This window comes from Meles meles, unplaced genomic scaffold (genome assembly GCF_922984935.1).
Source record: "Meles meles unplaced genomic scaffold, mMelMel3.1 paternal haplotype, whole genome shotgun sequence".
Lineage (NCBI taxonomy): Eukaryota > Metazoa > Chordata > Mammalia > Carnivora > Mustelidae > Meles > Meles meles.
In genome coordinates this window covers 214,553-235,028 of record NW_025721131.1, presented here as the reverse complement: position 1 = coordinate 235,028, position 20,476 = coordinate 214,553, and the positions used below count along the sequence as shown (strand labels likewise).

The 20,476-nt window shown below is 38.8% G+C and overlaps 1 protein-coding gene across 1 annotated transcript in view; it reads right to left on the bottom strand.

Annotated features, from left to right (window-relative positions):
* The window catches only part of LOC123936015 (phosphatidylinositol 3,4,5-trisphosphate-dependent Rac exchanger 2 protein-like), a 53,264-nt gene extending 33,071 nt beyond the window's left edge, over nt 1–20,193 (bottom strand). Inside the window, 6 exon segments of the mRNA XM_045996816.1 lie at nt 1,133–1,234; nt 8,557–8,661; nt 11,056–11,178; nt 12,515–12,586; nt 15,212–15,215; nt 20,048–20,193. Coding sequence (XP_045852772.1) covers nt 1,133–1,234; nt 8,557–8,661; nt 11,056–11,178; nt 12,515–12,586; nt 15,212–15,215; nt 20,048–20,193 — 552 coding nt within the window.
* Between the last annotated feature and the right edge of the window lie 283 nt (nt 20,194–20,476).

Below are 20,476 nucleotides of genomic sequence, written 5' to 3'. Positions count from 1 at the left end.
TTTTATGTAATACATTTTCCATATGTGTGTATGTATATATGTATATACACACATACACAGACATACACATCCATTATACACATCCTTGCAGACATACGCTACAATTTCATCATCATTTTTTCTGCTTCATTAATAAAAACCCAAGGCTTTAAGAAGTTAGATTATGTGGGGGCACCTGGGTGGCTCAGTGGGTTAAAGCCTCTGTCTTCGGCTCAGATCATGATCCCAGAGGCCTGGGATCCAGCCCCGCATCCGGCTCTCTGCTCAGCGGGGAGCCTGCTTCCCTCTCTCTCTCTCTCTGCCAGCCTCTCTGCCTACTTGTGATCTCTGTCTGTCAAATAAATAAAAATAAAATCTTAAAAAAAAAAAAAGAAGTTAGGTTATGTGTTCAGTCATAGTAAGCAGAATACTTAGGATCTGAACTCAGAGTTCCTGTGCTCAACCGCCAACCCAAACTGCTGTTCTAGTTCCAAGAAGCACCATTTCCAGAATTGCTATTCTAATCTATTCACATATTCTTACAGTACAAGCATAATTAGCACATTAAAATGTGTATTTCACAGTAACACTTTTAGTCATTGTAATGAGACAATGGCCTATGACTATTAATGCATCCACAGGCAGTATTTGCTTAGCACGGTCGTTCTACATCCTACCATTTATTGTCCCATGTGACCCACAACATTCCCTGAATACTGATTCAAAAACCAAACTGTGAAATTAGGTAACTTTCACTTTAAGTTCATTAGCATCAAGAGGAGACCAGTGTAAGGGGAAGTCAAAAAATACAACAATAGTGGATTTACTTAAGATAACGAACCCTGTAGACAATATGCAATATAAACTTGTCATAAGGTATTTAATGGGATCTATCTTGAAACTAATGCATTTACTCTAAATGAAACTCAAACGGATAAGTTTTCTACAAAGAGCACTAAAAAGTCTCTTTTCCTAAAAGATTTGTTTCCTAATCCATATATATGTGATGAAATAGCTATTTTCCCTAGTAAGTATAATCTGCCCTTTTTTTAGAAAATCAGATTATTTAAAAGAAAAACATTTTAAAGCAAAATATGCAGCAAAATATGCAGATACAAGGAAAATACTACAGTGAAATAAACACATAAAATACCTTCAAAAGGAGAGGGTATTTGCAAATTCTTTGTATTGGTGTTACTAAATATCCTTCCAGGGGAACATCTGTATTCTTCCGTCCTCCAAGTAGCATGCAGTTCTGCAGTGGAAATAAAAATAATTAATCGCAATTTTTTAAAGCTGGAGCCATGAAATTTTCTTCTATCATAAAATTTTCTGCTAAAATCTTTTGAAAGCCTGTCTTTATACCTTCTTTCTCTGAGATGAGCCTGTGAAATCACAAAGAACATTGACAGAAGACAAAGAGAAGTATTTTCGTATCACGTTAGTTATAGAAACCAAAATAAGTTTTAAATACATACCTTTAAAATTAATTTTTATGTACTATCCTCTAAAGTCTGAGGAAAAAGAAATAGGATAGAGATGGAGGAATAAATGATGGGTAGGTGGATGGATGGATGGATGGACAGATGGGTGGATGAATGGACTGATGGATAAATAAATAACAGACAAAAAGATACACAGATCAATCCTGCTTATAAAAGGAGTTGTGTTGTAGCTGAATTGTGGTGTTGTGCTGTGTTGTAAAGAGCAGGGCCTGAAGACAACCGGGTTCTATACATCCTCACCACTGACTAGTGATGTAACTTTGGGTTGATTTCAGAATGCTAGTTTTCCTGCCTGTAAAACTGTCATGTTTTAACCAAGTGATTGCTCAGTCACTTTTAGCTATAATACCCGACCAGTGACAATGGCCAGTCAGTCTCTGAGAAGGAGGTCAGGTATGATCACCAGAGAGGCAAGATGAACGGAGAAATCTCAAAAGCAGCAATAAGAATAACATGAAATAGAAGGAAAATCAACTCTGATTAAAAAAAAAAAAGCCTATATCCTCTGAAGCATCTGGTCTTTATTTTATAATTTAAGTATCAATTTAAAAAAGAAAAAGATTAGAAACTTGTGCCAAATCCTTTTCCTACAATGCCTATCAGAGGGACTGGCAAAAAGAAAGTAGTCGATAAATATGTAATAAATGGAGAAAAGGGCTCCTCAGATATCATACTGATAATTTAGCAACCTTTATACCAGCATTTTACAAGGGATGAGACTACTGTCCTACATTCACTGAGAAGAGAGACCAAGAGCTGAGCAGGAAAGGATGAAAATGAAAAGACTGGGGGTAGCAGTATCTGCCCCCCAGCCCCAAATGTCGTGAGCAACTTGGCTTTAGCCAAGTGTATTTGAGTCAGCAAAACTAACATCATGACTTTAACTTCACCCAGACACTTTAGAAGACAGGGGAGCAAAGAAGTGTCCTGACTCAAGCATGCTCTTTGAGGGCTTCATCCCCCCATTGCAATCAGTTTATCAAAATATTTTTTCCAACCCCACATGGTGTTGTCCCCAGAGGAACCGTATGAAACACAACTATGTACATCTCACTGTATTTTCAGTGATGTTTCAGCATCCTTACATACGTTAGCGCCCCTTATAAACACAGCCACCCCTTTCCCTAGCCCCGCGTTGAGGTACCCTAAGAAATTCATGACTGCTTAACACACTGTTATTTCCTTGTCTAAGAGGACTGTACAGATCATGAACTGTCTTCATAATAGCAGAGGTGGGTTGTCACTTTAGACTGGCTTAAGAAAGCCAACTCTCTCTCCATGCGTCTACAAAGAATATCTTCTAAATGAGCTCCCACAGATCTCCCTGATGATGAAAACTGTGCCAGCATACCCAAGTACCCAAATAATACCACCACCAAATCTGTACTCTTACCTGTCTTCCCAAGGGTGACTGTTATTATCCCCCATTTTATGGAGATGGAAAATGACACCAGCGATAAAATCAATTTCTTAAAGTCATTCAGGTAATTAGAGATCACTTAGTACCAGAGCAGGTATTATAAAAGCCAGGTTTCCTACCAGACTATGCTGCAGGATCATCTAAAAACCAACACACTTTGGACTTGACTGGCATGGCTTGACACAATTCAGTCAATAAACTAGATCAAGGGGATCAAAGAGTCAACTGTGCTGAGAACAGACTGGATTCACTAAGACAATGAAGCTTTAACACCTCCTAAAAAGCTCTAAAATTTTAGTGGCATAGAAGCCTCTTCTGGCTGTGGCAGAGAAAAGGGATTAGTAAATCCTCTTCCTAAAAAAAACAACTGTAACCTCAGCAAAACTGTCGAAAATATCAACTTCAGGGCTCTGGAAATCAACTAAAGTCAAACAAAAAAACAGAGAAGTGTTTTTTCCATGAAAAACTGCGGAAATTTCTGGTAAGAAAGGTGGGAGTCTATAGCATTCTCACAAGAGCTTCTCCCACCTTCCCCCTGCCTCCCCGTGCTTCCGCCCTCCTCAGCTCGCCCTGCACAGTGGCCCTATCAAAATGGTGCTTCCACAGTGGCTCTCCTGCAGTGGCCGCATCACAGGGGCCCTGACATAGTGATAGACCCTGAAAACCTGCTTTCAGGTGGGGCTGCAGAAAGTAAATATCTCACTCCTGAGGGCGTTGTCAATAAAGTTAGCACACTATATAAGAAAAATGGAGAATGCCCACAATTCCCTTGGCCTGAGATTATAGCCCTCTTTGGAGCAGATATCAGGCTGTGCATCTGTAAAAAAGACCCAAGGGGGAAGAGGTGTCCCCATGGAAAGAAAAACCTAGATCTGACTTGAAAACTGCCTACTCTCTGAATGTCTCCCCCACCCCCCTAAAGTAACACATAGATCCATAGACAAGATGATTAACGATGTTTGGTCACCTCTGACAAACCACCGACAGAACTAAGTTAAGCAGTTACTGGAGTGACCCCTAAAAAGAGAGGCTAAATTAAAAAACAAAAAATTGAGTAGAGAGAGCAGTTGCACATACAAGAGTCACAGGTTCTTAAATCAAGTCCAGGAAAGTTACAAAAAGACAAAACAGAACAACACAAACAAAAAACAACAACCAACTTCAGGAAATAGACTTGATAAATTAAGATGAATAATGTTCTTAGAGCAATCACCCCCCCAAAAAAATAGTTCAAAAAAATCAAAAGAGGAAATAAAACAGTACACTAAGGAAGGTAAGGGAGGAACAGAGGGGTAACAACAAAAACACATACAGAAAAAACAATAAAATGGTACCTGTCAATACAACAATACCAATAATTCAGTTAAAGATCAATGAATGGAACAGTCCAATTAAAAGTCAGAGATGATCAGGCTGGATAAAAAAATCAAGATCCATAATGATGTACTGTAGTTGGCTAACTGAATTTAAATAAAGTAAAATAAAAAAAAAAGGCAAGATCCAACTATATACTGTCTCCTAGAGACATGTTTTAGATTCAAAGACCTAAATAGTTTGTAAGGAAAATACTGGAAAAAGATACACAAACAGTACAAGAAGTGTCATGGCTATAATAATATCAGCCAAAACAGACTTTAAGAAAAGAAATATCCCTAGGGACAAAGAAAAACATTTTATGATCAATAGAAATACAAATACAAGCACTTTCAATGAATATATATTTAACAACAGAGCCCCAAAACATATAAAACAAAACTGACATAATTGAAAGGCAAGACAGACAATTTAACAATTATACCTATAGATTTCAATATCCTACCCTCACTGACAGAACACCTAGAGGAAAAGAGAAAGAAGAGAAGAACAACACTATGAACAAAACTGACCTAACATTTATAGAACATTCCACCCAACAGTTACAGAATATGCATAGTTTTTAAGCACACATGGAGCATACAGAGAGGGGGAAAAAAACAAACAAACAAAAAACAAAAAACTCCAGGACAGACCATATGCTAAACCATAAAAATGTCTTAATGAATTTAAAAAGATTTAAATGATTTAATTATGTTTCTCTGACCAAAATAGAATTAAATTTAAAAAGTCAACTACAGGAAGAAATCTGGAAAATTCCAACCTTGGGAAATAAAATAACGGAATGTTAAAACTCATCATTCTAAGATTTTACCCTACTGACAAGCTCAAAAGTCAACCGGCCAGAGATTTCTGGATGCTGGAAGAACACATAAAACTCCTAGGCCAGAGCTACAGGACTTTTTTTTTTCCCCTGAAAGCAATAGCAGTAGCCAGAGTATCATTATTTTGGGGCCAGTTTGCCAAGGCTCAGTTCCCAAATCGCAACACAAGAAAGACCAGGTGGCCCATGCACATGGATACCAGGAAAGGAGACCTGAAGCTAAGAACCATGCATCTTTCATGAGGGCAGCAGGCGTGACTGCCCGCCACTTAGGAGGAAGAGAATATCTCTACCTTCTGATATAAACATCCTTTATATCGTGATATAAACATCCTTTAAAGATCAGCCAGAACAAAAGCAGTCAGTTCCTCCGCTCCGAAAATGTGCAGGGACACAGTCCCATGCAGAACTGCCTTCCAAGACAAACTCTAAATAAAGAATAGACAGATATTACGAAGGAAACGAGACCTTTTCAATAACTGAATGAAACTGAAAACACATGTAAAATTTTATGGAATAAAACTAATGCAGTGTGTAGGACAAAATCATAGCTTTAAACACCTACGTCGGAAAAAGCAAAAAGGTCCCAATAAAAACTCTTGACAAACTATGAATATAGTGGAACTTCTTCAACTGGAAGAGGACATCTGTGACAACAGTAAACTTCACACTTCATGATGAAAAACTGATTGATTTCCCCCAAGATCAGAAACAAGGCAGGCATGTCTGTTCTTATCACTTCTATTCAATAGTAAACTGGTTCTAACCAGTGCAAAACCCAGGGGGGAAAAAAGACATCTATATTGAAAAGGAAGTAATATAACTGTCTACTCTCAGATGACTTCATTCGATATGTAAAGTGTCCTAAAGAGTCTACCAAAAAAACTCCTAGAACTAATACATGAATTTAAAGCACATGATATAAGAATATACAATAAACAAAAATAAATAAAAGTCAAATGCTTATATGGTAGCAATGAACAGTCCAAAAAATGATATTAAGATCATTCCGCTTAGTGAAATAAGTCAATCAGAGAAAGACAACTATCATATGATCTCCCTGATATGAGGACGTGGAGATGCAACATGGGGGGCTAGGAGATAGGAGAAGAATAAATGAAACGAGATGGGATTGGGAGGGAGACAAACCATAAGTGACTCTTAATCTCACAAAAAAAACCTGAGGTTTGCTGGGGGAGGGGGCTTGGGAGAGGGGGAGTGGGCTTATGGACATTGGGGAGGGTATGTGCTATGGTGAGTGCTGTGAAGTGTATGAACCTGGCGATTTACAGACCTGTACCCCTGGGGATAAAAATACATTATATGTTTATAAAAAAAAATAAGAAATAAATAAAAAATTTTAAAAAAGAAAAGAAAAAATCATTCCGATCACAGCAGCATCAAAAAGAGCAAAATACTTGGGGAAAAAATTAACAAAGTAAGTATAAAACCTGAATACAGAATTCTTTTTTTTTTTTTAAAGATTTTATTTATTTATTTGACAGAGAGAGATACAAGTAGGCAGAGAGGCAGGCAGAGAGAGTGAGAGGGAAGCAGGCTCCCCGCCGAGCAGAGAGCCCGATGCGGGACTCGATCCCAGGACCCTGCGATCATGACCTGAGCTGAAGGCAGCGGCTTAAACCACTGAGCCACCCAGGCGCCCCTGAATACAGACTTCTTAAATAAAATGAAAATATGTTCATATGGAAAAAATTTAATAAATCCTACTTCAACAAAATGTAAGAATTCTGATGTCCAAAAGATAACATTTTTAAACAAACCACACTGAGTGGAAATATTCACAAATTATATGTCAGATACAGAAGATGTGTTCCAAAATAAAGAACACTTATAGCTCAATATAAGATAAACATCTCAATTTAAAAATGGAACAAAAGATTTGAATAAGCATTTCACCAACAGGATATATGAATGTCTAATAAGAACATTGAAAGCATGCCTGGTATCAATGGTCATGAGAGAAATGCAAATAAATATCATCTTGAGATAAACTACACATCCACTAACCCAGCTATAATTGCAACTGGTAATACCATGTGTTTGCAAAAATATAAAGAAACTGCAAACGTACATTGCTGGTGTATATGGCACAGTCATTTTGGCAGTTTCTTAAATATACACTTACTATGACCTAGCAATTCCACTCTTAGCATCCATCCAAGAGAATGAAAATATCCAAAGACTTGTACATGAATGTTCATCTCACCATCGTTGATAAAACAGTTCAAACTGGACATTTCCTGACTTTTTCTATACTAATACCTCTCTCTGAAAAGATCTTCAAGGCCCATCATTAATCATACTTGCTTGCTGACCCAAAGTCCATACACCAGCAAATGGATAAATAAAATATGGTATAGCCATACAACGAATACTATCCGGCAATAAAAATGAATGGCATATGGATACATGTTACAATGGAGATGAACCTCAAAACATTTACTCAGTAGAAGAAACCAGGTGTAAAATATTACATTGAACCATTCCATTTATAAGAACTATCCAGAAAAGGCAAACTACAGAGATTGAAAGTAAATCAATTGATAGCCTAGAGTTTACAGGGGTTGTAGAGATGAGCCATGAGCAGGCATGAGGGACTTTTCAGGGTGCTAGAAATCTCTATAACTGGATAGTGGGGATGGTTCCTCCACTCCACAATTGGCTAAATAGTATTGAATTGTACACTTACAATGTGGTCCTTACGGGCAATTAAATTGTCCAAATTACTACCAAAATATGCATTTCTCTGTGCTATCCTAAAGAAATAAAACATATATTCTTGGGACCTGGGTGGCTCAGTGGGTTAAAGCCTCTGCCTTCGGCTCAGGTCATGATCCCAGGGTTCTGGGATCAAGCCCCGTATCCAGCTCTCTGCTTAGCAGGGAGCCTGCTTCTCCCTCTCTCTCTGCCTGCCTCTCTGCCTACTTGTGATCTCTGTCTGTCAAATAAATAAATAAAATCTTTAAAATAACATATATTCTTATTCTTTCTGTGGAAAGTGAGTAAGGAACTTATGCAGGAGAAAGTTCAATCTTGAAATTTCTTTTCTACTATACCCACGAATCGCTTCCTTCCTGTGATGGCCCCATTTACAGCTCTCTTAGCAAAAGCAAATGAAACCCTAGGGAGCTGAGGGATATACAAGCGATGATGAACTCTGGCATAAATGTCTTCTCTCACTAAGAATCTGAGGTTCTCACAAACAATTCATAGTCAGCCAGGAGAGGCCATTATCAGTGTTTTCCCATCCATGAGCTTCTGCCAACTCTCCCTTCTTACGATTAGAGTCCTTTGTGACTTTAGTCTCCTAGCCCGGACACATTTAAAGCATTGTCCCATGAGTAATTTTTGCACCACATTGACGCTAGTCCTTGGTTCCTTAGAGAGCCTAGCAACAAATCACAGCGTATGGTAACACTCATATATATACTTACCAAAAGAAATGTGCGGATTGTTCTTATTTTGTTAAGTTCGAAAAGCAATTTCTGTGCCTTCTCATGGTTACTACAATATTCATCATAGATACCAAACTTGTCTTTCTGTGAATTTGAATAAGGATAAGTTAGAGTCATGGTAATACCTATTTGGAAAGATCAACCTGTGTGATGTTTGTGAACATATTTTATGTGTCCAAAGCGTTTACTATATTTTGGGAGCTCTACTCTGTGTATGTATCTAAGCACACTTCATTTACCAATTTTCTCTGATTCAAGAAGAATAATCTAGGAAAAAAGGTTATACGAACTAGAGTCCAATATGACGTATGCAATACTAAGTAAATGAGCCAAATGGTAGCAAATTACAGAGAAGAGAGTACTTAGCTTTCCTGAGACGGTTCAGCTACAGCTTTAAAAAAAAAAAAAAAAGTAGTATCTGAGCAAGGTTCAGAGAGATGAATGCATCATTCCCAGGCAGGGTGAGGGAAGAAAGCATTTTAGGAACAGGGAAAAGCATGTGCCTGATCATGCAGGAATAGAGGGACTTAATACCCTGCAGTTCACATGCACCAATCTGGACAGCTGTGTTTAGGAGGGACATGGACAAACAAGAGAATAGTCAGCAACAAGTGACTAAGATAATGATGGACTTAGAGTCTCCAAATATGAGACTCTCTGTGACAAAGTATGAGAGATCATTTCAAGTAGAATCATTTGTTAGTATAATAAAGTAAGGAAATGGTAGCTACTTTCAGACAGCTGTCATAGTGTAATGGGACTTACAACACTGTGTAGCTCCAAAACACAAAACTAAGACCACTGGGTGGACATTGCAAGGGCAATCCATAATGGGCAGTGGTAGGCAGATTCAGGATTAACATAAAGATCTTCTAGTGTTTATAGCTTTCATTAAAAGAGATCAAGTAGGAACAAGATAAATAACCTTCGTATTTGCCACAGAAGGGGGTACATTCAAAAAGGGAGTAATTTCACCATCATGACCTCTAAGCATCCTTCTGTCATTAGATTTTTCTCTCAGTGGCTAGGATTAGTATCTACCAAAGCAACTCCAATAAGAGGAAGACACAGAAAATGTATTGATCAAATATTAGAACCGAAGTACACCCTCTGGAATTTCCATGACATACATTTGGAAAGCAACACTGAGTGCTATTTTATATAGCCAGCAAAAAATATTTTGAGTTACTTATATTTTGAGTTACTTATTTCAAGAGATGGTATGACCCAAAAGGAAATACGCTTCAGAAATAGTTTAGCTAAATTCATGGATGACAGATTCATAGTGTGTTACTGAGGAAATGGATGTCAGAGTGCAAGATTCCCATGTGAGGCCCTGGACTAAGGCAGCAGATGCTCCAGCTGGCAGAAGATGTGAATTCATTCATGAAGAGGAACAGTCTGCGTTAAGTGGACACAAACATGCGTGGTTTCCAGTCATACCCAAGGAAAGTACGGCTTGATCTTCCTGCGCCAAGGAGCCTCTCTCCATTTAATATTAAGTACCTTTATGAAATATTTCCTGATTATAAAAAGAACATATGCAGCTTTGCCCACTCCAGACAGGATTACAGACCTAAAAATTACATACCGGGGGCGCCTGGGTGGCTCAGTGGATTAAGCCGCTGCCTTCGGCTCAGGTCATGATCTCAGGGTCCTGGGATCGAGCCCCGCATCGGGCTCTCTGCTCCGCAGGGAGCCTGCTTCCTCCTCTCTCTCTGCCTGCCTCTCTGCCTACTTGTGATCTCTGTCTATCAAATAAATAAATAAAATCTTAAAAAAAAATTAAAAAAAAAATTACATACCGTTAACTTTCTAAAGGCTAAATAGAAATAAAAATAAACAAAAATTGACTTCTGTGACAAAATACTCTTTTGCATTTTTAACAAAGAGACGAAAATGATTACAGGAGCATGATGTGTAATTTGAAACAACGGAGGACTGACTGGTTATTCTTCTGCACCACTCAGTACGACCTTCTGAGAAACTACCCTTGAAAAACAAGAGACTCCGGCGTCTGTGTACCTAGAGTGACAGGGCTCCTTCACCTGCAGGCTTGTCACCAGCCCATTAACAAGGGAACATTCTGACTCACAAAAGGCTCATCATGCCATTGTAAGAGTAAGGATTTTCTCCCTCAAAAGGGAAATGCTCTATGTTTGGGGGAAACATAAAAATCCATTCATTATGAACAGCCTGAATATTCATTAGGATTCAAAGCTACAGAGGATGCCAAGAACTAACTTGCTGGAGAAAAGAAAAGGCTGTTTGTTCTTCACTGAATAAAATGGATGATGTGAGGACCTCACCCCTTTCCTGGCTCTCAGTGGAAGATTTCATTGGCCTTAAAAGACCCCAAACTTTCGGTGTCACATTTTACTTCTACACTGAGTTCTCACATGCTACTGTGCCAAAAGCTAAACCTTAAAATCTGGGGGATGGGGCAGAGCTTCTAAAATAAACAGAAATTGATCTTACAAAGTGAAGAAAGCGGGTTCCCACTTCTTGTTGAGTGTTAGGTTCTGGATGCAGGCATTCTTCCACGCCTTTTAAAAATGCCTTAGGTACAGCAAGGATATCTTCAATATTTGAGAACAGCATCTACAAATAAATATAATAAGTGCAATAGTGAAGCAGGTCAAAAAAAAAAGTCCATGAGAGGATAGTATTCTCTTTGCAAGCTGAAAATTTCAGGGCATGCTTATCCTTTCTACCCACGCAGAGGGCAGAGGACCAATTTTGTCTGGACATCCTTTCTACTCCTACACAGCTCTGGGAACCAGGAACCCATTCCTGGCTCTCAGGAAAAGCCCGAATAACTAAATCCAAGCGTGACAGTCCCCAACCCATTAGTGAGAATGGGCAGCAGGTAACATAGTGCAGGCAGATTTGCTGGCAGGCTTTTGGGGGCAAAGGCTTCTTTGGTCTCTGGAACAGCATCCTGGAATGGACAGCTTCCCCTCTGGAAAGGTGCTGTGTCTGGAAGTGATAGCTTGGACAGCTACAAGGTCATTTTGCAGGGATGAGAAGAGCCAGCCCTGGGGCAAAGCAGATAACCTGGATGAAAGTGAAGAGCTAGACAGAACCTGGCAATCTTATCCACCTCCCTGAGTCACAGGTCCTGAACCTTCTCTTCTGTCTGGAGTCCCCAAATGAGAGCTGATGTGTCTTCAACTTGTTTGAATAATAAGTGTCTATTGCTTGGGACCAAAAGCACACAAACTAAAATGCTCCCATGGTAAGAGAATTTGAAAGTTCATTTTTAATTTATAAAAAAATAGTCAGAAGAGTCTATAAAAATCCTTGGGAATTTTTTTTTTTGTAAAATAAAATAGCAAATCAGCACCAAAAATAAATAATCAATAATAATTTAGGCAGCTTAAATGAATAATAACAGTAGTGCAATTAATTTTCATGTACCTCCTCCCCCTTTACAAAACTCTTCATCATTTTCCTTTCCTAAAAGGAAAGGCTTATACATGTGTTTCTGAGTTGAAGACATTATGCAGACATTTTCTGCACCACGGAACCACCCAAATCATTTACTCTTTGGTGATCAAAGACTGAAGTCACATTTGTCCACATCTTGCTTCCTAAGCCACCTCAGGCAATGCTCCTACTTAGGGCTCTGTTCCCCCCTGCTCACAGACACTGAGGTTCTTGGTCATGTGTTTGTTTTTCTTCCTCTTTTCAAACTGCCCAAAGGCCTCGGCAAAAAATTGTTCCATGTCTTCTATGCCTCTACGTCCTCATCACTCTGTTTCTTTTCCCAAAACCTCTTTCCCTTTATCTCAGGGTCGTCCACACAAGTGACTGGCACAGAACTTATAGTGGAACTGAGGAGAAGCTCAAGAGCCTAGAGTAACATCCCACAGAAGAAATTTTAACTAAAAGGGAATGTGTGCTTGGGTTGAGGGCAGACTGTGCCTCTTCTCACCTTCACTGTTTCTTCTGTTACATTTTGATCAATTTTTGATGCAGCACACTGGTTCATTCAGTGTAAGAAAACCTGCATGAAAAAAACAAAAAAAAAGATATTGTGAAGGCAACATTAGGTTAATAAAATAACAGGGTGTTGATTAGAACTAAATTTTTTATAGGAAACCAGAGTTTAAAAACCCAGTAACTCCTGAGAATAATTGTTTAGTTGTAAAAGGTGAAACCCTGGTTCACAGTGGTTTCTCCCTGGGAATATATCCTTCAGAATTTGGGGGCAAGAGGTGCCTGGGTGGCTCAGTGGGTTAAGCTGCTGCCTTCGGCTCAGGTCATGATCTCAGGGTCCTGGAATCGAGTCCTGCATCGGGCTCTCTGCTCAGCGGCGAGTCTGCTTCTCTCTCTCTCTCTGCCTGCCCCTCTACTTGTGATCTCTCTCTGTCAAATAAATAAATAAAATCTTTAAAAAAAAAAAAGAATTTGGGGGCAAGACCAAAAGTGATCATGTATATATGAACTAAATTTATCCACCACGATCTCAATGTTCTGTGGTAAACAGTTAGGAGTCAAAATTTCCTAAATTTCTAAGTCTTGCGAAGTACAAAACACCAAAATCTAATGAAAAATTATGAATAATGAATAATGAAATATTGAATAATGAAAATAATGAAATAATGAATAATGAAAAATGTATCTCCTTCAACTCATTTTTTGTCCTCCCCACTCTTTCCGTCAGGCATGCACAGCAGATCACTCTTAAAAGTCACACAGACATGTTCATTGCTATAACATTTTCAGATAGTTGTGGATATTCTTCTTTAATACAACACCATACCTCAGGTCATTTCTTAAAGGGTAGTCATGATTTTTAATCTGAAACCAACCATATCAGTGAACTCTCCACACTCTGTTGCATTAACACCAACTGATCTATCTGCAGTTTGAAGAGATCTATTATATATGCTTGATGCTATAAGGTATTTTAGCAATGATGCACTAGGAGTTAAACATATCTTCAAGATATTAACACATTTTGTTATTTAATATCAAAGAAAACCCACATCACAATAGTTAGTATCAGTATCCAACTCATTAGAAAAATCTGTAAGTATGAGGAAAGTATCGAGCTCATAGATATAAATTTTCCAAAACTCAAAATTCACTTGCAAACTTGAATTTATCATCATCAGCAAATACTATCAGTTGTTTTCCTTGAGGTGACAAGCTTACTTCATCCTTTTTGAAAAAAAACTATCTGCCAAATGCCTGAATGCCAGGAAACTGAAACATAGTTTATCTCACAGTTGTTATTTCAAGTAAATATAATGTTCCATAGCAACTCAACCACAAATTCTAGTCCCTGGAGACAACCATATTTTTGAGTATGAGCAGAAGTACTAGGTATACTTCCCATTTCATCACACAGAATATTAAAAAGACACATGCTCAAGAGTCAGGACTTAATAAAACTCGTAATTTTTACAGCTTTAAGTGAAATTGGCATCCCCTGTCACTCCCTCATGAGTGAGGACCAGGAAGTATGTCGTGGCTACTAGTAGAGTTTGGTGCCACTGCTGGATTCACACTAAAACATCAGCAGTTTTACACATGACTGATTTTCCCCCACCAGTGTAAGCAACAGCACAGTAGTGGGTCAGGGGGGTGGGGGGGAAGCAAACGAAGTCTTAGAAGTCTTAGTATTACCACGAGAATAGCTTTGACCTTACATATTCTCCAAAAGGATTTTTGCAAAACGCCAAAAACCTGCAAAGCACCAGTTGAGAGCCACTGTTTTAGGTATATAAAACATATCAATAAACAAAATAGTCAAGAATTTCTGCTCTTATTCTAGTGGGAGGAGGCAGACGATATGCAATAAACATAATAAACATATTCAGCGTACTAGAAGCTAGGTGCTAAAACTGAGCAACGAACTTACTGTAATAATAACATATCTACACACAATTGAAAAAAATTATTATTAAATGTTACCAAACATTTAAATTATACCAAGTCTCTACAATCTCTTTCAGAAAACAGGAGTAGAAGAAACATTTCCTAACTTGTTTTATGAGGCCAGCATCATCCTAATACCAAAACCAAAGACTTCACAAGAAAATAACAGACCAATATCTCTTATAAGTATAAAAGTTCTAAGTGGGGCGCCTGGGTGGCTCGGTGGGTTAAAGCCTCTGCCTTAGGCTCAGGTCCTGATCTCAGGGTCCTGGGATCAAGCCCAGCATAGGCTCTCTGCTCAGTGGCGAGCCTGTTGCCTCCTCTCTCTCTGCCTGCCTCTGCCTACTTGTGATCTCTATCTGTAAAATAAATAAATACAATCTTTACAAAAGTTCTAAGCAGGGGCGCCTGGGTGGCTCAGTGGGTTAAAGCCTCTGCCTTCGGCTCAGGTCATGATGCCAGGGTCCTGGGATCGAGCCCAGCATCTGGCTCTCTGCTCAGCAAGGAGCCTGCTTCCTCCCCTCTCTCTGCCTGCTTCTCTGCCTACTTGTGATCTCTGTCTGTCAAATAAATAAATAAAATCTTAAAAAAAAAAAGAAAAGAAAAAAGTTCTAAGCAAAATATTAACAAGTAAAAGCCAAAAATGTCTAAAAACAATTGTACTCCACAACCAAGGGGAATTTACCATAGGTATGCAAAGCTGGTTCAACATTCTAAAATCAGTTAATGAAATCCATCTCATTACCGATCTAAAAAGAAAAATCATACGATGTGATCAAAAGATGAAGAAAAAAGCATTTGACAATTCCAACACCCACTCATGACAAATACTCAGTAAACTAAGAATACAAGGGAATGTCCTCAACATTATTAAAAAAAAAATCTTTTAAAAAAACCCTACAGCTAACATCATATATAATGGTGAGAAACTAGAAAATTTCCCATTACAATCAGGACCAAGGCAAATCCTGTCACCACTCCTTTTCAGCATTGTCTTCCATTTCCTAGTTAATACAGTAAGACAAAAAGGGAAGTAAAAGGCTTATAGGTTGGAAAGGAAAAATAAAACTGTCTTTGTTCACAAACGATATGATTGTCAGTGTGGGAAATGCAAAAGAATCGACAAAAAACCTCCTGGAACTTAGAAGCAATTATAGCAAAGTTGCAGGATACGTGGTTAATATACAAAATTCACTCACTTTCCTCTGTGCCAGCAATGAACAAATGGAATTGAAATTAAAAACACAATACCATTTACATTAGCACCTCCAAAAATGAAATACTTAGGTATAAATCTAACAAAATATGTACAACAGGAGGAAAGCCACAAAACTCTGATAAAAATATACCAAAAGAGACTAAATAAATGGAGAGAGGCAGTCCACATTAATGGATAGGAAGACTCGGTAATGTCAAGATGCTAGTTCTTCCCAACCTGATTTAACACAACTTTAATCAAAATTCTAGCAAGTTCTTTGGTGGATATCAACAAAACGATTATAAGTTTATATGGAGAATGAAAGACTCAGAATAGTCAAAACAGTACTAAAAAAAAATAAGGAAAAAGTCACAAGACTGACACTACTGGATTTCAAGGCTTAATATAAAGCCATAATCAAAACAGTATGGAATTGGTTAAAGAACAAATAGATAAATGAAATACAACAGAGAGCCCAGAAACAGACTCACACAAATATAGTCAACTAAGCTTTGACAAAGGAGCAAAGGCTATGCTATACAATGGAGAAAGGACAGTCTTTCTAACAAACAGTGCTGGGAACAACTGGACATCCACATGTAAAAAGATTAGAAAAAAAAAATCTAGACACAGACCTTACATCCTTCAGAAGAATTAGCTCAAAATGGATCAGACCCAGATATAAAATACAAAAGCCTAAAGTGCCTAGAATTAACATAGGGGGAAATTTCTAGGTGATGATATGGTGATGACTTTTTTAGATGTAACACCAAAGGCATGATCCATGAAAAAAAAAATTGACAATCCAGACATCATTAAAATTAAAAACTTTTCCTCTGTGATGACAAGAGAATGAGAAGACAAGCCACAAACCAGAAAGTATTTCCCTAAGAATTATATGACACATGTGATAAAGAATCATAGTCCAAAATGTACAAAGTAAAATTCAACAATAAGAAACTCAACAATGAAATTTAAAAATGGGCAGAACTGAACAGACACCTCACCGAAGATATACTCATGGCAAATAAGCGTATGAAAAGGTGTTCAAATCTTGTGTCATTAGGCAGCTACAAATTAAAAGAACAATGAAATACTACACACCTATCAGAAAGGAGAAAATCCAAAATACTCAGAGTGCCAAAGGCTGTAAGGCTGGGGAATAATCAGAAACACTCACTCATTGCTGGTGGGAATGCAAACTGATACAGCCACTTTGGGAAACAGTTTGGCATATTCTTACCATAAATGTTCTCACCATGCCAATTCAGCGATCGTGTTCCTTAGAAGTTACCTAAATGAGCTGAAAATTTATCCATAACAAAACCTGCACCTGCAAGTTCACAGCAGCTGTATTCATTAATGACAAAAGTGGGAAGCAAACAAGATATCCTTCAGTAAGTGAATGGATAAATACATCCAAACGATGGAATATTCTCAACCTAAAAAAGAAATGAGCATGATCTGGCCCCTCCATCCTCTCATATTCTGTCTCATCCCAGCTTCCCCATTCTGGACCACTGCCCAACCACAGCCACCTCTCTGTGCCTCCCCAACAAGCCACGCCTACTTCCACCTTGGCACCTTTTCACAACCTGCTTCCTCAGCCTAAAACCCTCTTCATCTGGCTGCCTCCTACTGTCACTCACTCCTAAGCTTCAGGTCTTTCATGGCCATCCAGTCTAAGTGTTCCCTTTCCCACCCCCCATCATTACCTACCTACCCCATTACTCTACTTTATCTACCCTATGGCACTACCTGCTCCTCCATGTCCCATTTTATGTATTTGTTTACTAGTCCCCCACCTTTATACCAGAGCTCTGTGAAGGCAGTCTACCTGTTTTGTTCACTCGGGTTTCCCCCGTGTCTCCCAACAATACCTGGCACTTGGTAAGCACTCAATAACTTTAGTGGTATAAGTAAAAAATATTTTCTTCACTAGAGGGTCTTTGTTTCTAAAGACCACCAGACTGTGTAGTATTAATTCCCCTCGTGTATTATCTTCCCAGCTATTAGAATACAGCTAATCATCAGCAACTTAGAATATAAGAATATCATACAATCGCTTTTCTTTTTCATCATCATATACCAGGGTACCTCAATATTAACACTCTGGACACTTGTGTCAGAAAAATGTTGGTTGTGGGGTTTGTCCTGTACATGTAGGATGTTTAAGTGTTTCATGGCCTGCACTGACTAGATGCTAACAGCAACTACCATCCCAGTTGCAACCACCAAAAATGTCTCTCCACATTGCCATGACTCAGCACCCCCACAGTGGTGCAGTTGAGCGCCCCTGGTATATACAATCCCCAAATACCTATAGCACTATTAAGGAAATTCACAAATTTGAGACTAAAAGCTTCTGCATTATCAACATCTCTGGGCTACATGATAAAAATAATTTTTTCTGGCTTCCTGGGTTTTAAGCAATGTCCCCTATTTCTCCATATATCTTCTTATTTCAATGATTTTGTTAGATTATAAGTAAAAAGTCCACCACATTTTTATAAAATTATTAGGCAGAATTTAAAGTTCCTTTCAAACAAAGCAGATTTTTTAAAGCTCCCTTTGTTGTATAGTTTCAATTCAGACACGATGAACAACAATTATAAAATACTTGGAGTTTGCATGTCTGTTCTCCATCAGACTATATAACACTACAGAAAATGTATGGGCAGCATGTTTTCATCTTTTGGAACAGATATTAGTTTGTCCCTAGTCTGCCATGACAACATTCCACCCATACAAAGCTCCAAAAACAGAGAATAATAAATCACTTGTCACTTGTTCAGTAGCACTGAAGACTAACCCTCTTGGGCATCTATCTCTCTACAAACGATTAAAGGAAAATATATGTCACCCTGGGTTACTCAGATAGATGCCTAAAAAGATCACAGGGATACCAAACAGTATGTCAATATCCAGAGGAAAAAATCTTGGAATGTTGGTGTTTTTTCATGATTCAGAACCAAAAGGATTTATTACGTCCTATTTGTTGAGAGCCTGTTAATATGTACTCAATTTCCCACAAAAAGATGTTTTATTCTTTCTCAAAACAACTATTATTTCAAAATTAACATCACCAACATCTAGACGAAGATCATTTTTCACCATACAACCATACTTTTTAAACTTCCTTGGCTGAAACTTCTCCAGGATTTGAGGATAATTAAAACATTATTTAGTGTCTTCTGTTTGACCTCAATGTGTTAAAAGGCAGCATGACAGAACTGTGCTCTTCAGGACTTCTCAGGGGCAAGAATTTATGAAGGATCAGCATGTAATCGGTAATCTAACCACATACAAGGCACAAGATTTTAAGGATGGTTAATAGGTGGTTAGAGAGCCACTAGTGAAAATGGACAGAAGATGAAGGAAAAACCAAAACCATGATGAATGGAATCTCGGAGATGCATAAAATGGAAAGGAGAGTAAGAATCAGAATAATTATTAAGTGATTTCAAAGCATACCAAGCTTTTCTGAAGTGTGTTTTTTTGCCAATTTTTGTTATTTTGTTAAGTTTTTGGTTTTCTCTTGTGTGTTTTTGTGATTTCAATTCCTATGTCTCATCCTCACCGCTCAGCCCATAAAAGATAAATAATAGCCATCTTTCTTGGATATTTAACTTCCATTGACTTAAGGCAGTGAGTTGAGTCTAAAGCGGAGATAGAAAGCAGTAGAGGTATTTTGAACATAACACAATTGGTTAAAATATTGTTTCAACTGCTACTGTTTAAGGAAATAAAAACATTTACATAAAAAAATCAATCATTACAGTCCCTCTTCAAATGCTAGGAAAAAAAAAAAATCAACACAGGTTCCACATCCTGAATGGTAGCAATAGCCTGGAGCAAAAGCAACCACAAGTTCCCTTCACAGGCTGCAGTCATCACTATTCCCTGTTACCCTCAGACCAAAACTAAATGGCAATTGTTTTTTATTCTCAACACTAATATTGTCATCTAATTTATATAAAATTCATTTTACTGATTTTTGTGACTTAGAAATCTCTGTGGCCCTTTAAATTTTCAGCACATAATCTTGAGGTTTTGCCAAGGCCCTGTTACCTTTTATAAAGCTTTCTTTAATAGTAATCATTCTGTTAGGGTCCGTGATCAAAGGACAAAAACCAACACAAAGTGAAAGTCAAGCAAAGCTTTACTTCCAAGCATCGAAAATCAAACCAACCAGTGGCGGCCCTCTCTTACAAAGAGGCGATGACAACCAGGACACCGACTCTGGAGGTTCCCCTTACCAGGCGAGGCGAAGCGAGGCCAGGCCAGGCCGCTCCCCTTACCCCGCGAGGCGGCGAGGCGAGGCCCAGCCGCTCCCCTTACCAGGCGAGGCAAGGCGAGGTGAGGCCAGGCCGCTCCCCTTACCTGGCAAGGCGAGGCGAGCCGAGGCCAGGCTGCTCCCCTGATGCTGGGAGAGGCGAGGCCAGGCCAGGCCGCTCCCCCGCGAGGCGGCAAGGCAGCGAGGGAGGCGGGGAAGCGAGGCGGCTAGGCCGCTCCCCCGCGAGGTTCATGACGCTCTGCTCCTGAGGATTACAATGCTCCCAAGGATGCTGGTCCCAAGGACCATGCTCCCGACGACTACCACGCTACCACTACTACCCCAAAGACTATTACTAACCCCCCGCCTCACAGACTAACCTTTATAGAGGTGCTTGAGCCCGGCCCACACACAGATGGCCAATGAGAATGCAACACACAAGGAAAACTGCACAGTCACCCTGGGTCAGCAATAGGGGTGGCCAATTGAATCCCAATTCACCACAGCAAATATATGTGCACCCCGCTGATTGGATG